At 40.1% G+C, this 18487-nt stretch overlaps 1 protein-coding gene across 4 annotated transcripts; it reads left to right on the forward strand.

The window, feature by feature from the left end:
• The first annotated feature begins 973 nt into the window (after positions 1-973).
• On the forward strand, positions 974-11997 carry LOC115371966 (NEDD4 family-interacting protein 1-like). Of its 4 annotated transcripts, none has more exons than XM_030069630.1 (8): positions 974-1156; positions 3024-3111; positions 6683-6813; positions 7942-8004; positions 8905-8992; positions 9193-9317; positions 9658-9724; positions 10703-11997. In XM_030069630.1, exons 1-8 carry the CDS (start codon positions 1127-1129, stop codon positions 10804-10806), a joined length of 696 nt encoding a protein of 231 aa, XP_029925490.1. In that variant the 5' UTR covers positions 974-1126; the 3' UTR covers positions 10807-11997. The 4 variants fall into 4 exon arrangements, with proteins under 4 accessions (XP_029925490.1, XP_029925491.1, XP_029925492.1 ...); XM_030069631.1 differs by having other exon boundaries at positions 6683-6801; XM_030069632.1 differs by lacking the exon at positions 7942-8004.
• The last annotated feature ends 6490 nt before the right edge of the window (positions 11998-18487 follow it).

Here is an 18487-nt window from a genome sequence, read left to right on the forward strand (position 1 = left end):
ATAATGCACTGAAGCTTTATTAGATGTTTCTCTTCCTATTTCATTCTATATCCAACACAGCAGTTGAGGTCAACAAACATCCTTCATTTCTGCTCAGCACAAATCCAAAACAAAGTGTCTGTGGCAACATCTCTTATTCATAATGACCCATTTATGTGTTGCCCAAAACTAAATAAAACACAGTCCCTTCTCTGGGACCCAACCATCATCTTACTAAGTCTACATGGTGATCTCATGAAATGTTTTCATGCCAAGGACCTCAAGATATAATATGCTCAGAGCGACAGGTCCCCATTTTGTGAGGGTTTTGTCTCAATGAATCCATCTGAGATTTCTGTTGTCTGTCTCTACTGTAGATGGGAATATAACATTTGAGAACATGAAACCTGTGATGATAACTGTCATCATTTTGTATTCTACATTCTACTCAGAGAAATCAAAGGCATATTAAACTGGCTAATTAAATGCAATAGTTGTTTGCCTGCATCTCAGGCTGATAACCACTACAGAACTTCACAGTGCATATTCTCTCCTAAAAATCACCAAATTTAATTTTCTTTGCTGAACTGATGGGTTTTGTTTTCACATAGCTTGCCATTTCTGCTTACATGTGTGCTACATTGTTTCAGCTGGGGGAGCTAGAGGGTTTGTTGTGGCTATTGACGTCATTCACTCAGCGAGTCAGAGCTGCGCCAAGTTAGCGGTCAGAATTACCAAACAGAGAACGGAAACCGTATTTTTCTCCTTCAAAATAATAGCATAAAATTTCAACTTGATGAGAGAACAGAATTATTCAGCATTGGAGTGGTAGGAACATTTAAGACACAATCCAGCTATTAAATTTTAATTTATTACAGATCAATTTTCAAATATATATTCAAGTCGGCGCGTTGTTGTTAATACGCAATTTGCAACATTGAGTGAATGAGAATCTTATTTTGAAATTTATGACCGAAAGAGTGATATTATCTTCTGGCCAGCTTGATAAACTGTGGGCAACTGAGAGAGCCGTGGGTCTACCGTCCCGAGGATTGAGTTTACAGTTTGTGCTGTTATATAATTTTTATTTTGTTGGGAGTCTTGCCGTTGTATTCATTCGGTGTCACCGACAGCCGTTCAAAGCGGAATGGCCGAACCGAGCGCCAGATACCAGCAGGTAAGCGAACACTGACTTAGACGTTAAAAAATGTACAAGTTACATTTGACGTTAAGGTCGGCTCATCGCTGTTAACGTGATGATAAAACGAAAGCTCATTCACACAACGTTGCCGTCGGCCTCACTCGCCTGACAGTTCCTATTCAAAGCCGCTGCTAGTCATTGTCATTACCGAGTTGAATTTCGTTGCTTCAGGCCTCCTCACAACGAATAATGTTAGCCCAAATATGCTGTTAACGTGAATTAGCTTTAAATACAGTGCTGTTTGCTTGCTAGCTCCTTTGCGCTAAATGAATGGGAGTACGATTCGACGTCCACCGTGCTTTTTGTTTGTTCGTACGACTGTTAACTTCTATAAGCGTGTTAAATATATTAATCGTCAGCTTGTTTAAGAAATGACATTATTAGGCGCTACCAGCTGCTGTTAACGTGTAGCTAAAATTTGCGTTAACAGGAAAGGGTGTAACTTGCCACTGTTTGGCTAGCTAACCTTACTGTACGCTAATGAGCTGCTAATGTTAAGAGTATTGACCTACAGCAGTGGGTGTGTCCGCTGGTCACCTACAATCCACCAGCTAATCTAGTTAGGTGTCTGGGAGGCATCCAGCCCTCGATATTACTCTGGTCATATGACTTGAAGGCAAATGTGCAGACCGCTGGAAAAATGGAAGAGCCACTTCTGTATTTCATGTCATTTTGCGGATGTAGTTAACCTTCAGCTGAAGCCCAGTAACGTCAATCCAAATCTGTCTTTTAAATGTTGATTATCAAATGGTGAGCGACTGGATTTCAAAGACAGATGCAAAGTCAGGGCCGTCCTTAATTTATTAATTTCCATGTAAAAGTGACTGCTAATTTCAATTTGAATGGTCTGTTAACCTTGGTACATAGCTTGGGAATGATGGTCCAAATGATTCAGTCTTCATATATATGAATTTTTGTCTGTCTTTTGGCTGGGATGGGGTAAATTTAGACCATGACAGGTAATTTTTCTTCTTAGCAAGCCACTTTGACAGTAAATCAATCAGGTTATATTCTCCTCTAAAAGATAAAGATGTCCTTTTGTAAAGAGAATGTTTGAAATTTACCACAAAGTGTGGCCAGTGAATGACACTGCTCCTTCTGCAGAAGCTCATTGTGTGTCTGGCTGAAAGCTGCATTGTTGCTGACGTATCTCAGGGCATCTCAGATGCTTTCCTTGCTTCACTCCAAATTCTCCTCCCTTTTCCCTGAATTGTGACCATGTCCTCTCACAAATTTTGCAGAAAAGCTTGTCTCTACACACATGGTATGTGTATATAGACACAGTTTGTGTATGTGTGACATGCGCACAAGTCACACTTGTAGAGATAACAATCTGGGAATCTACTGGCCTAATGCACCAATGCTGGATTGAGTAAAAATGGGAGGGCTAAAGTTTTGTTAACTTGTACATCATAATTCCACAAACGGAATCTTACAGATTCCCTGTTTTTTTTTATTATGTATCAGCTGATTGTGCTTTTGTGAAAACCCCCAGCAGAGTGACCTGATCAGTTAATCTGCTTGGTATAAAACCTTGATTAACAAAATCAGGAGTTAAAAATAGCCAAGCCTGGATGACCTGTCTCAAGTGACAAGCAGAACTGTGATTCGGTCTAGGTCTTGGTCTGGCTAATTAGAAACTAGAAAGGTTGATGTTTCACTTGTCTTTTAATGTTCACATGCATTTGAAAAATATCATCCGATCTGGGCCCAGTTGCTAAATTTATAAGTTATGTAAATTAGGTGGGTGTTGCGTTGGGATAGTCTTGTTTTTAAACACTATAATTGGGCGGGGAGGAGATTCTTTATCCAATCTAGTCCTCACATGGTCTTCCTCCCACAGCTGCCCAATGAGGAGGAGCCAGAGGAGAGTCCACAGGTAGCAGCTGATGCTCCACCACCCTACAGCAGTATTGCTACCGAAAATGCTGGTAAGGGCCTGCTTTTAAAACCCTCATTAAAACATGTATTTTATTATGGCTCAGGCATTAAAATCTGCATTACCTGCACGTAACCAGGTGCAGCACCCAGGTAAGAAATGGTCTTAACTCCCATGTGAGGGCCTCAGGCATCACAAGTGTTATTCAGTACTGTGATTAAGAATTGGTTGATCCGAGAAAATGCTTGTACCCTAGTGGAGCCACAGTGACTGAAAAAAAAAAAAAAACCCTGAAAAGAACCGGACGGAAGTTTGTTTTGGTTTTAGGAGATGTTTGAGGATAAGGAAGGAAGAGCATGTGGCTCATTTAGGTTGTTGAACTATCAGTGAGTGATGTTAAACAAAGAGAAACTTTCTTTCCCATATAAACAAGGCTCAAGCAAGACTGAGGATTGGACCATTTTAGTTTGTAGAGGCTTGAGGCCTGTCCTTTTAGAAGTTTTCCTCCCACGTTAACACCAGATAATAAATTGTAGGGAATTAAAATATTTGTTATTTCTCATTTTGCCAAATCAAGATGTCCATGTCTGCTAGATACAGGGTGTAAACAATATGCTGATCAGTTTTGGCTGATGATGGTGATATTGTTGACCATATAGTTTGGCAGGTTATCAGGAGCCTAATTGTGGTTTCACTTAGACTTGTAATAGAAATGATTGGTGATTTTGGGAAGTCCCAATCACTGTGGCTAGCAGATGAAAAATGATTTCCCTAATTTATCTGAGAAGATTTTACTAGACCCCTTACCCAGTTTGGGCTACACCTGGCAGACACAAAATCGCTTAATGTTTGCAAACGTTTCTCGTAGAGTCTTGCCCAGACAAGTGTTCACTGGCTACACTTTCATTGTGATTGAATCTGTGCAACAGTTTTTTTTGTTTGTTTTTGGTTTTTTTTTGCTAGGTTACTCCCTCCAGCTTTTAGTTGGAGAGTTTGTCACTGTTGGCCACTATAGTTTGTGGAATCTTGCTACACTTTTTGTCTTAGAGTGTGTCACATTTGACAGCTAGTAATCAAGGGGATGGTAATCTACACCAGTGATTCCCAACCAGGGGTACGCGTACCCCTAGCGGTACGCAAGAACATTGTAGGGGGTACATGGAAACATTTCATAACATAGCATAATTTATAACATTTTTATAATTATTTTAAGATAGATAAATATTCTCAGTCATTTCACAGTAGGCCCGTCAATACGTGTGCGCTACAACTAGTTTCCCCGGAGAGACAATAACCTGTGGCACAGCCGCGTACCTGCAGGCAATGGATAAATGGCTGAAACGTCCAGTTGCTCTGGAGGCGTCTTACGCTGCATCTCTGCTTGTGGCTAAATCTAAAAAGCCTCACTTTTTGTGGCAACTGTTACAAGAGTTAGATATAACAAAGGAAGATTTATTTTTTATTTTGATTTTGTATTTATTTATTTACATTACTCATTTATTTTCAAGGCAACATATTTATTTTTGTTTAATTAATTTGAGTTAAATAGAAGAAAATGCATGAAGATAAATGAAGATTTAATTTAATTTAAGGAAATGAAATAAAATGATTTTCATTTAATAATCAGTTGTGTTACGTTCTACTTTTGGAGAATCATCAGCATGTATGAGTGAGGGGGTACTCATGGTCTGACAAAAAGGCTCAGGGGGTACACAAGACAAAAAAGGTTGGGAAACACTGATCTACACGACTCTGCTCACAACAGTCACCTCTGCCAGGCTACTTCTTCTTGTTGTCTTTTTACAGTGGTTGATATTTGAATACATGGCTGACTAAAGAGAACACCTACAGCTCAACAACATTACGCAAAAAATACAAAGTGTAAACTGGCTGAATTAAATGCCTTCAGATTTCTGTTTGAAGTGTTTTCATTGAAATGCATGGAAGAAGACACTGGACTATAGCATGTAAACACAAATACTTCTCGCTACATTCTAGCAAGTTCAGGTTCACATTTATGTAGAGCCCAATATCACTGTTTACAGTCTAAAAGGGCTTTGCATGCCCACTTGTGTACAACAGGCAGGACAACACCCCCTGACTTAATCCTCATTTTGGGCAAGAAAAGGGGTTGGTAGCCCACACTTGCACAGGATATGCATACTTGAGCATGTGAGACACACACACACACACACACACATACAGCAGAAGTATGAGGAAGGGGAGAAGATTAGTGGGACAAAGAACCAAGTGCATTAATGCAGCAAAGCTAATGGCCATGGAAGGCACAGAAGTAAGCGAGGCTGGCAGGGGAAGAAGGACCAGGTACAGCAGGGCACATGGCCAGAGCCAGGGCCCCACCTAAAGTTGGTAGCCACATCCATACAGCAGACACAGACACAAACTGCTCACACACAGAAAAGAATGCAGTCACAGCTGAAGGTAGAGGGAGACTTTGGGAGAACATCTAAACTGCCAGAAATTATAACTAAACTAAGACAGGGGAGGCTAGAGGCAGAGACTTAGCCTCCCTCAAAGCTCAAAGTAGGAAAAGGCTCCACAGCAAGCTGACTTTGAACAACCAACAGACCAGCACCCTGTTATAGGTTAGTAAATGGGTTTTTAAAATCTGCTCTGGCATGAATTGGGAGCCAATGAAGGGAAGCCAGGACAGGTGTGATGTGATCAAACTTCCTTGTTCTGGTCAGGATTCTACAGTGGAAGCTAATGTTATAGTTGTGGATAATGTCACCCTATGGGAGCATGTAGATGGAGAACAGGTGGGGGCCAATGACCAACCCCTGAGGAACACCACAGTTAAGCTCTCGGCACTCAGAGGTCATATTTTTATAGTGGACACAGTGCTTTCTCTCTGAGAGATGAGATTTAAACCAAGAGAGCACCAGGCCATGAATACCAGTGAGATCTTCCAGGCACTTTAACAGTTTGGTGTGATTGACTGTGTCAAATGCTGCACTCAGATCAAGTGGTGTAAGTATAGAGGTAGCACCAGAGTCCATGGCTAGCAAAAGGTAATTGTCACTCTAGTAGGCATGGTTTAGTTGAGTAGAAACACCTGAAGCCTGATTGAAATGCTTTGGACAGATTATTGGATTATTGGAGCTAATACACAGCTGTACTAGTAAACACCTGTGCAAATATTGTGACATTGATTCTATACATACAGTCCTAGAGTTACTATGGTCATCAGTCTCAGTTTGAGCACTTGTGCTTGCCATTCTTATCTGGTCAGAGTCGCTACAGTTGTCCTGAAACACCAGAGAGGGTCCACTTGTTTTTAGATAAGCTTTAGATAAGAAAACTTGATTCAGAGTCCCCATCCAAGCTCAGTGTACTTCATACTTTTTCAGTTTGAGAGCTCCTTGTGGTTTCAAAACCACCTCATATTTAGATGTTTAAATGAAAGCATGACGAAATATGTTAAATGTTGGCCTTACTTATGACAGTTTGTTAGTTGGTAATAATGTGAGATTACAATGTCTCAGTATATACCATGTGAGATGATAATTGTCTCAGTATTAAAATAAGGGGTACAAGGTGTACAGCTGCTGTGTAATATTCATTATTATCATAATGTCATCTGTCTGCTGCCTCTTCCTCAGCCTACTTCGACTACAAGGAAGACGGGGTTTTCCCCAAGCCTCCATCATACAACGTAGCAACGACGCTACCTTCCTATGATGAAGCGGAGAGAACCAAGGCTGAGACGACTGTTCCCCTGGTAACTGGAAGAGTGAGTGTCTCACTCTTTTTTTCTTTTTTCACTTATGCACAGATACTTACACACAGTCATTTGTGCTCAAACACTTCCTGTACTGTGAGCACCGTGATGCACTTAGATTGATATGCTTGCCCCCCCACACACAACCACACACATACATGCGCATATGCATACATAAACTTGTAGCCAACCACCGTGGTTGTTTTGCATGACACTTTGGAAAGTTGTGTTCCTTCGAAGCTCTCTGTCTGTCTACCAGAGACGTAACCAATTGTATCTCTTTGTCTTTTCAACATAAACTGCTGCTAGTTTTTTATTGCTGATTTGAAAAACTTATTATTGTAGCAGATTATTCTGCTGTAGAACTGTTCATCAAATTATTGATTATTCAGGGAACACAGCAATTTATTTTCAGCTTTGGAGTGTGAAATAATCTCAGTTGGAAAAATTAAGAGTGAACAAAGATTTGCTGCCATTGTTAATATTAAAGTAATGTGTAAAACTCTCTACAATGTATTTAAAGTTGGACTTGTTTTACAGTCAAATCTGTAATTTGAATAATAGGCATGTCAGCATTATAACACAGGTCAAAAATTTACTTTTCTTATGCCCAGGTTTTTTATCCCCCTAAGGTGCATCTTTGTGAATGTGAGCTGTTTTCTTTTCATCATGTAATTTTTATTTTCTTTTAATTACAAAAGGCACAGTCTCTGAAGCCAACCACACCCTAACTTGTACAGTACGCCATTTTACATGCATTTAAGGCTCTGTGACAGTTTTTGAAAGGGGACATCAGTAATCTAATTTACTTTTTACAGATACATCACCAGTAGCTCAAATCCAAAACCTTTCTCTCCCCCTCTCTCTCCCAGTCTTTCTCTTTCTCTCTGTCAGTTACAGTCTTATCTGTATTGAGATAGTGACTCATACACGTTCGGCAGCAGGCACACCCTGAAAACCTTTGTCTGTTGAAGTTGAAAGAGAAACAATAAATATACCAGTAAAAAAAGACTGCTAGTCTCTGACCTCTAGTGGTGACTGTGAAGCATTGCACCTTACTGCATGTGGGCCACCTTGTTTGATTGCTGGTGTTGTGTTTCTCTGCCACACACTGCTTGCCTTACCTTGCCTTGCGCTCAGCCACAGCCTCAGCACAGGGAACGCCTGGAGACTTTTGATGATGTAATTCGCAGTTCACTGGAGGTAACTGGGAGGAGTGGGAGGAGAGTGTGTGATGAGGAGAAGTGTATGGGTCCTAGTTTGGTGTGTCAAAACACAGATGTAACTCAATACCCCATCCTTGCTTGTCTGTCTGTCTGTTTAGAGTGCTAATTAGTGTTTAGATGATAGTCAGTTGTACAGTGTCTGCTGATTGGGTCAAAAGGTGACATGTTAAAAAGAGGATAGTGTTTAAATGGGCTTGCCATAGTGTGTTGTTTCCATTGGTCCGTTGGTTGTCTGTGTTGTGTTTGCGCTGTGTCGCCAGCAAAGCTTGGTTTCCACTGCAGGGCTAAAGGGGGGCTAACAAGGGCTTGAACATTGTTTGGGGTAATAGCCTCGATTCTTACCCATATTGTCGTATTTGCTGCTCCATGTGAGTGTGATAAATCTTCCCAAGTTTCTACTGTTAACTCTTAGCCTGTCTTGAGAACAAGAGTGTCACTGGGAGTGTAATGCTCCAAAATGAATGACGTACAACACTATTTTAAGTGGTGACACAAAGCTGTAAAATTGTTTTGAACCAGATACGGTTATATGGAATCAAAACTATCACTTTTTTTTTTTTATCAGAGTTGAGCTCACTTTGAATCCACCTTGATTTGAGTCAATACTGTTCATTTTTGCAATTTTACAAAGGCAGCTGCCTGTTGGGAATTGAAAAAGAATTGATTCAAATCTCTCGTTTTGTGCCCCAAAATTTTTTGTTTTGCAAATTTCAGCCAGCAGAGATAATTTGTCAGTTTGTCGGTTTCATTTACGCAAAACGATTTGAGTGAATTTAGGCCCAGAAAGCCCAGCAGCTACCTGGCCCTGTTGTGGAAAGTTTGTCATCAAGTGCTGACCTTGCTCATTCTCCTTTCCCTCGTGTTCTGTCCACCACAGGATGACGACTTTGTGACCAGAGACGACTTTGAAGATGCTGATCAGCTGAGGATAGGCAATGACGGCATCTTCATGCTCACTTTCTTCAGTAAGTTACTATTCTTTCTTTTCCTTTCCTCTCTTCCCCCAACCTACCTCACATTTTATGGGTTTCTGTAATTCTTGTCATAGACCTAGGGGGCAGAAATATGACGTTTTCTCCAGATATTTTAATTTTAATTTAAAGTTTTCCTTATTCCCCTTTGAAATTAAAGTTTCCACTCTGTAACCACCTGTCTGTGTCTCCAGTGGCATTCCTGTTCAACTGGATCGGTTTCTTCCTGTCTTTCTGTCTGACCACGTCAGCAGCTGGTCGCTATGGGGCCATCTCTGGCTTTGGCCTCTCCCTCATCAAATGGATCCTCATTGTCAGGGTATGACATGGAACTCACACACACACACACACACACACACACACACACACATACTTGATGGAGTATGAGTTTTCCCACATACAACCACATAATAAATGTGGTTTTATCTACACACAAACAGCACAAATGCCACAAACACCACTGTGGAATCTGAGTTCTGACTTTGTAGTGGTTTCCTTGTTGGCACTGCACCATTTCCCCAGAAATGTGTTGTAAAATCACTTCAAACTTGAAAACTCGCTTTCCTCATTCATTTGTATTGCAGGAAGCACTTATATAAAACCAGCGCAAGTGATATTTACTCTAACGTGTCATTTCTGTCTTTCTGTTGTGTTTGCAGTTCTCCACATACTTTCCTGGTTACTTTGATGGACAGTACTGGCTGTGGTGGGTGTTCCTGGTGTTGGGTAAGTAAAACATGGATCTTGGTTCAAATTAGTCGTCTTTTCCCTATGGCACATCTAAATTCTTTTAGGACCTCAGTTACAACAGTATTAAGGTATTATATGGTATGCTGTGCTATATATAAATTGTTTTCATAGGATTATATGTGGTACTTTAAAGCACATGCTTAGCACCGTAAGAATGTATGGAATAAAATGGACATGGAAAATGGAATATAAAAAATGGATATGGGCATTATAAATAGATGTCAGATAAAGTGTACATTATTTACTACTGTTGTCCTGTCTTACCCAGTCAGCACTTTAATCCACCATTATAGTATACTAATGGATTAAATTATATTAGTATATGCTGTGTGTGTGTGTAAATATCTATCTATCTATCTATCTATCTATCTATCTATCTATTTACATATATATAGATAGATAGATAGACAGATAGATACATATATTTTATATCCTTTTATAATCTGTTGGATTTTTTCAAGGTTTATTCTGGTGATGCACATTATTGAATTTTTTCTGTTATATGATATGCTGATGTTTTCCAACTCTTGGTCTTTCCTGTAGTAAGATTTAACACATTATTATGCATTATTATGCTGACTCTTATTGTGATGGCCCACTGACAGATGCAGACATAAAATACAATGCTTTTCAAAATGTACACATTCACAGGGCCAATTGAGCAAATTAGAGAAGTACCTCAACGTTTTGTTTTTTTTTTGTTAATGATATCAGATGTGCCAATTTTCATTTTAAAATCTTTATTGGTTGATACTGATGATGTGTTAATATTCATAATGTGCATTCCTAGTTTATATTTTTAGCCCTATGACCTTGTATATTATCAATAATTAGCACTTGTGTCTTGATTTACAAAACACAGCTTGCAGGTGATGTTGTTTTGCATCACAATGCTGTTCCCTACAGGATGTATACTAATTAGTTCTGAGTCTGACTGTCCTGTTTCCTCTGCAGGCTTCTTGTTGTTCCTCCGAGGATTCATCAACTACGCCAGAATCCGCAAGATGGCTGACTCCTTCTCCACCCTGCCCCGCACCCGAGTCCTCTTCATCTACTGAGCTAAAAACAAAAAGAAGCCTCAGTCACCATCATCACAACCTTTTTTTTTCTCTCTCAAAGACACATACTATCCGGCTTTATCCAATCAAAGAGGGAGAAAAGAACATTTCTTTTTTTTTTCTCTTCCTCGGCTTGACATGATTTGGACAATACACTTTTGATTGTCCCTTCTTGGTGTAAAATAGTGGATGCTGAGAATTCTGTAAACCCTTCAGTTGTTAGTGGTGAACTGTCAAGTGCTATTTGCAATTATGAAGTGTGTGTGATGTATAAATAATGCCTTATTTACTATATTACTCTGTTTGTAGCAGCAGCATGCACTGTTCTCCCTTTTAGCCACCAGGGGGCAGTCTTGTTTGTGTTTTTTTTTTTTTTTTTTTCCCCTCCTTTGGTATAGAAAGGTGGTTCTCAACCCAGACATTCAGACCCCTGAGGGGTCTATGGATGATTTTTTTAGGGGTTTATGGGGTAGTATGTAGAATGTAAAACAATATCTATCTAAAGTCTAAATTTATTTGACCTCCCTCAACAGTGCTTCTTGTGAAATAATGAATAATAGCAGGTCCTAGGCTCCTTCCAGTATTTAATGAAGGAAAGCAAGCTTGAAAAGGGAAATCTTTAGTTCACCACTGCACATATGCCTGCTACAGGGAATTGTTGGTAGGCAGGGCTTCATTTTTTGGGGGGGGGTTGGTGGTGGGAAGAGAAGGTTGAGAACCACTGAGTGACAGCTAGTATGCGGGCTGGGCAGGGTTTCCCAAAAGCATTTTTTCCAAGTATTTATGAATTGTTTATGCCCAGGAGGGTCGGGGTGCAGGGCTAGTCAGGAGCAGCACTTCTGGAACAGGCTGGGCTTCAGTGTCTTGATCAAGGACACTGAGGCAGGCATCAGACATATAATTGGCTACCCTGAAATACATCACCCTACCACCATTTCTTAATTACTGTTGGCTTACAGTGAGACAAAATGATCTTAATCTTAAATGCTATTTGGAAACCCTGCCCTGTAGAAGACAAGGAATTCATTAATTTCAAGCAGAGCTTTTCCCTTGATGTAATAATATTTAAAAAAGTCATTCTTTTTATGATGTTTACCTTCAGTCTAGTGGAAGTGGAATGATTTTTTGTATTGCAAGGATTTTATGTATCTCTGGCTTGGAAAATGTTTGGAATTAAACTGACAAAGTGAATATTGGTGTTGGAAGTATTTATTGAAGAGTGGTAGAGTTGAAACAGCTCTATAACAACGCCTAACAGCCCTTCAGAGTTTGTCACATATTCAGATTGCAGAATACCACATCCTCCTCAACTGGCTTATACAAAATGTCAGTCTAAATCAGTCAACCAAACAGGAAGATGACACTATTTTTTCCAATACATGAGTCAGGATCTTCGTGATTGATAATATCAAGTAGAAGCAGCTATTTCTTTCTATCTATCTATCTATCTATCTATCTATCTATCTATTTTTAAACTTACAAATGTACTTACAAAAAGTCAGTGTTTGACAACAGCTTTGGCCCTGTCTTGAAATTTTGCCTAAATTAGGACAGGGAGGTCAGGTAAAGCGTTTAAAATGAATTAAAACTAAGGAAATTCCCCGGGTCACAACATGATAGGTGTTGTCCAATAGTTCTTCTTTTATTCGCTCGCTCTTTTTTCACAATCGCAAAGGCTTTTAGCAAGTCACTTTAAATTCAGGGAGTGGATTTTCCCCAAAATGCATATATTAGGGAGAAACAAAACAACTTTGTTGTGTTTGAATTGCCCTACCAAACCAGTGAAGTAATTAAGAAATAACCTTTCTAGTGTATAAACAACAGTTTCAGTTTTTGAAATGAATGAGCACACTGCAGCCCAGATGATCAAACTAGACTCTGACAAAAGCAAAATCTGCCATGTTGTGGATTTTTGAGTTGGCAGCTTTGACAAGGTTGAGCTCCAGCAGTGTAAGCCACATCCGATCTCTGTGCTGGGGGTGTGAGGAGTGGTGGTGGGGGGGGTGACCTGACTGGAAATGGATGTTCACTTACTGACACCAGATATAATTTTAGCTTTACTTAATTTAATACACATGAGGCAAGTATGTGTAAGCATTAAAAGCAAATCGGCGCTGTCGGATGTGCTCATGAGATGTGTTTGTGACGGCTAATTATACATTTCGATGGTGTTTTTCCCTCCAGTTGAATAGGAAATGTAGGCCATCCCACCTGGAAGACTTGTCGCACCAACTGAGACGGCCTTGGTTTCAGTGGAAAGTTTTACTGTCACATTGTAGTGTCAACATCTCTGAGGCCCTTTCCACCCCACCGTGACTGGATATTGGCCTCTAGTGGTGCTCAGATGACATGACACTGGTTTATAAGTCTATGATCTCTCCATTCAGGTCTGCACTCTAAGAGCAGGAATTTACTATTCTCAAGTCACTGAAAGGATTAAATTAAGATTACCAAGTGGTTATTAATTACAGTTTTACACGAACAGAAAATCTCACACAGATAAAATATGGCTTCCATGGCAAAGTCAGATCTGCACAAGAAATAAGAAATTAAACCAACCAGATTATGTGCGCTTGTATAAATTCAGCCTAAATGTCTGCTGACCTTTAATGAAGCACTTAATGCTGAAAAAGTGAAGTGTAATAGTGTTAACATATGCTACCAAACTGGTAATTATAGGAGCTGACATCAAACTAAGTATACTTTTTGTTTACTGCACTATAGTTAACAAAAAACTTCAAAAAATAAGAGTTCCTGAGTTCATTGTGTCTGTTTCAGAGTTTGCCGTGTTGATAGAAATGGTAGTTTTTCAGGAGTTACACGCTTTCTGCTTTGAGCATAAACAGGTGATATATTTCAAGTCATCTCAACAGATTGTGTGCATTTATTAGAAAGCGTACAGCTCAGATAGACAGGAGGCATGACAGAGAGAGACAGCCCCGCTCACCAGACAGCCTCACAGCTTAAAACAACCCACTTGAACGCTGCGTTTAGCCAGGTGCACACCGCTGAGCTCAGCTTTATGTTTTTACGCCAGAGCACATTCCCATCAAATTTCCTTATCATCCACATCTTATACAAATTCAGTCTCGGTCCATTTGAACCCTCCGTAATGTCGCTCCCTTCCTGCTCCAGCAGGGTCACCAGGTGCAGATGTGCTTGTTATCCAGATGTCATTCATAAAAACAGCATTGTGCCAAGAACTGTCTGTGTCTTGTCAACTGCCCTCGATTTACTGAGGCGGAAGTTATTTTTTGGAGTAATGGATGGGAATTATGTGTGCTTGCATGTGTACTAGCCAAGCGCTCGGAATGTATGTGTGTTTTAGCTATCAAAAGATAAGAGGAGGGTAGTTTTTTTTTTTTTTTACTAGTTTCTTTTATCCACATCCTTCCTCCTGCGTGCACTGTTTTTAGCTTGTGTGCTCAGCTATCAGTGCCTCACTTTGTTTACCAGTGTAACTCTGGGAAATGATGAAAACTTTGAATTTATTTGATATTCAAGTGCCACAGACATATATTTATATATTTAGCTTTTTTTTTTTTTTTTTTTTTTTTTTTTTTAAAGCCTGTGGTCTGAAACAGTGGGGAGACAGGGATTTTCCAGCTGTTCTCTGCACATCTGATCGGTTTTCTTATTCAAAACACAACTTGGGTTTTCTCAGAGGCAGCTTTTGACAGCACAGTCAAACCCTGAACTTCATGCTGATTTGAGGAACGTGTTTTTTTTTTAATGTCTGCACTCAACAAAAATGAAGAGTGATGTCCCATCTTTAGAATTTTCTAAGTGAGAAAATGTCATTGTTGCTTTGAGTTTTATAACAAAGAACAAATTTTGGTACTCTTCGATATCTGTGGATATTCTAATAAAATGATGTTCTAATAAAAGCATTTATTTGGATGAAAGCTTTTTATCAGTGTTCACACATTGTGCTGAGAGCCTTGGCCCAGGTTCATTTCATCCTGACCAAATCTTCATGATATTAATAAGACAGTGCACAGAAATATGAGCATAACTGATGACTTACCATTATCGTGCCCTTGAGCAAGGCACTTCCTCTCCACTTACCATGCTGATCAAGTGTGAAAGTATGAATTTGAGGCAGCTTGGGGCTGAAAAAGAACATGAATGATTGGGACGCTGGTTTTCAAACTGGGGTCTGGGGATTCCCCTGGGGTCCATGAGGCGACTCCAGAGGGTCCTCAGAAAAAATGAGGCACACTTTAATTTTACTATGATTTGATTCTTCCAAAACTGACACACAAGTAAAAAGTACAAGTGATTAATCTCACCACTTTGAATCTTCTTGTCAATCTTCAGTATCTAAGCAATACTTAGCACAGATGGAAATATCTTTTCATATCATGGTTTCCAGAGCAGTGTCACTTCCACAAGTGGAGGTTGAATAAAAGTCAACTTGGAGGTCTAGGACGTGAAAAAGTCTGAAAAATGCTGGCCAAGAAAACTGTTCCAGGTTAAAGGTTGAACAATCAGTGGGAAGACATGAGATTAAAGGAGCCAAAAGTAGCATTTCAATATCATGATGTAAATTATGATGGCAATCATTTTCAGACTTATATATAATTACTGTTAACAAATGAGACTGCTGCTGAGAAGACTGGCAGCCTGTTTACCCGCATGTCGGGGTCGGGTTTGGTGGCAAATCTGCTGGATTGCCTTACAACACAAAACAGGAAGGAGAAAACATTTGATGAAAAAAACAAATACAGTGGTCCCTCGTTTATCGTGGGAGTTACGTTCTAAAAATAACCCGCAATAGGCAAAATCCGCTTTATTTAATCAGCTTTATTTTTTACAATTATTATAGATGTTTTAAGGCTGTAAAACCCCTCACTACACACTTTATGCACTTTTCTCAGACAGGCATTAACATTTTCTCACTTTTCTCTCTTGTTTAAACACTCTCAAAGTTCAAACCTTCGTAGAAAAATAAGTCCAGTATTATAGAATGAACGCATTCGGTACTGTACAGGAGACACGGCACGGAGGAGGTTGATTGACAATGGTCTACAGTCCCTTAGCCAATCAGGACGCAGAACACAATGCGCTGTGTAAAAAAAAAATTTGCAAAATTGCACAAAAAAAAAAATCCGTGAAACTGCGAGGCCGCGAAAGGTGAACCGTGTTATAGCGAGGGACAACTGTATCCCAAAAAAAAAAAAAAAAAAAAACCTGTCATGATATATAGAGTCCATCAGCTGTCCCATCCAGAGTCTGATTTCTTTCTTAATTTTAGAAAACAATACCGACCCTGCCTCACTGTATTGGGTTGAAGGGAGACAGACTGGAAACGTCACCAAATCACACCAAAATGATCTGAATACAGCTGAGCTACATGAGTATCACTGCAGAGTTACTGACTTACTGACGTACAGACGTAAAGTTATCTTTACTTTAAAGTGATGGAATTGAATTGAAGGGAGACAGACTGGAAACCTCACCAAATCACACCGAAACTATCTGGATTGCACTGCAAGTAAGCAGGGAAACATCTTTTTTTGTTTTGTGGGTGAACTGTTCCTTTAAGAAAAGACAGGCAGTAAAGGTGCCGCTGCACAACTTTTCATTTTTTGACAGTGGATCTTATTTATTTACAGAAACCACATACTGCCAGAGAATTCCCATCACCTTCAGCTGCAGCCAGCCGGAGCCTCCTGTTGTCAATCTGAGCTGACTTTCAGATGGGAGGTTCCCCAGGATGTGGGGAGGATGTGGGTTGCATCCAAATGATATGTCCTTCTTCTGTGTATGTGTACGTGTGTGTGTGTGTGTGTGTGTGTGTGTGTGTGATTGGTGAAGGCTGGGGGAGGGGTGTTATCATTGATGTGTGAGTCATCCTGACCCTCCCCTCCTCTCCCTGCCCTTCATGTGGCGTGTGCATGCGTATATGTGCGTGTGTGTGTGTGTGTTTTTGGACACGCGTGCATGATGGCATGGGCGTCCCTGCGTCCCATACTTTTGTGTTTGTGTGTGTGTGTGTGTTTCTACAGCCTTGGAGTGTACGTGTCCGTGATGGCGTGTGCGTGCATATTGTGTTTTTACTTCAACATATACGCACGTTATCGCACATGGCGTGAGCATCCTCGTGTCCTGTGTTTGTTTGCGTGTGTGTGTGTGTGTGTGCGTAAGTGTGTGAGGTGGGTAAGCAGTGGTGAGTCATCGGCAGGGCCAGCGTTGCCTGTTACCATGGGTCACACACAGCAGGTACCCCACCTCCCCATGTGCTCCTTCCTTTTTACCCACCTCTCTTCTTCCTCCTCCTCTTCTTTTTCCTCTCTGACTCACAGATGACTCCCTGCCCGCCAGCCCCCCCCATACCCCAACTCACACCCATGACATCATCACCCCCCCCCCACTCCCAAGCACTTTGTTGTGGTGAATCATACTGTAAGTTGTGATTCTCTCTCCTCCTCTCTTTCACCAACCTGAAGCAGGGCAAACCTGAATGTCACCCGTTCGTTCACCAAGATAAACTCAAGACGTGAGCCTTCTTCCTTTTCTGCTGCTCGATGCTCTCTTGGATCATCTTCTGGGATGAAGCTGTAATCCATTACATTATACAATCCATTTATCAACTGTATTCGGCGCCGTAATCCAAGGGTTCAGGAATTTCTTTCAGGCTTGAATACACACATCACAATTTTGGTGCCATTGCGCCACATTGTATTAAGACATAGAGCAGCTTCCTCTGCTGAAATGGCACTGCAAGCTTCTGTCTTTCAAATTAAAGGCCTTCCCAGAGGAAATATTAATATTTTTCAAAGGTAATCACAATACCTTTATTTTTTTAATCTTTATTGAATATGATTACTTGTTGTATTTAGGACATTTAATAGTGTTGCAGCTATTTTTATTATTATTATTATTATTTTTTTTACCATGGGTAGTAACTCTGGGTATTTGGCTGCATCATATTACATTTTAGGGACTTTGAATCGGCTTTTGAATTTAAATTATCCATAGAAATAAATTTTCAAAAGTAGTCAGAATACTTTTTTTTTTTTTTTTGTCTTAGTTGGATAATACAGTTGCTTTTTTGTATTTCAGATAACAGTGTAACAGCGTTGCAACTACTGCTACTACTAAAGCCTGGATTTTTCTCTGCATCATATCAGATTTTTTTTACATTCATTTTTGCGGACACTATGGCAATGACATTTGTAACTTCTGACAACTGCATGCAGTGGTGTCGGCAAGCTAGAAATTCTAGATTATTCTACTGTTGCAATTCGGTGTAAAATGATCTGCACCAATGTCTCAAATTCAAATCTAATGTAGGAATGGACGGACTAAGGTCTCTGTGGTCTTCCTTGTCCGCTGTGGCCGCTTAGCCTCAATGTATCATATCCAGTTATTGCAGCTGTTAAAAAACGGTTTGCTGTATCTTCATCGTGTTCCTGGTTGTCTCGCAGTCACAATAATGTACTGTCATCACATTTCCCTCTCATTCTTGCTGGGTGGCACTATTTAGTGTATAATATGAAAAATGAGCTATGTTTCTCACTTTACTGCTTACGTCTGTGGACTGCTGACACGTTAAAACTGGCAGACATTTCTGAATGTCATAAAACATGGATCCCGGGGTGTACGCACGTATGTTTTTTGTGCACCCTGACTCACCTGTCTCCGCATGTCTGGATGTGATTAATTAGACGTGGCT

This window comes from Myripristis murdjan, chromosome 14 (genome assembly GCF_902150065.1).
Source record: "Myripristis murdjan chromosome 14, fMyrMur1.1, whole genome shotgun sequence".
NCBI classification, from domain to species: domain Eukaryota; kingdom Metazoa; phylum Chordata; class Actinopteri; order Holocentriformes; family Holocentridae; genus Myripristis; species Myripristis murdjan.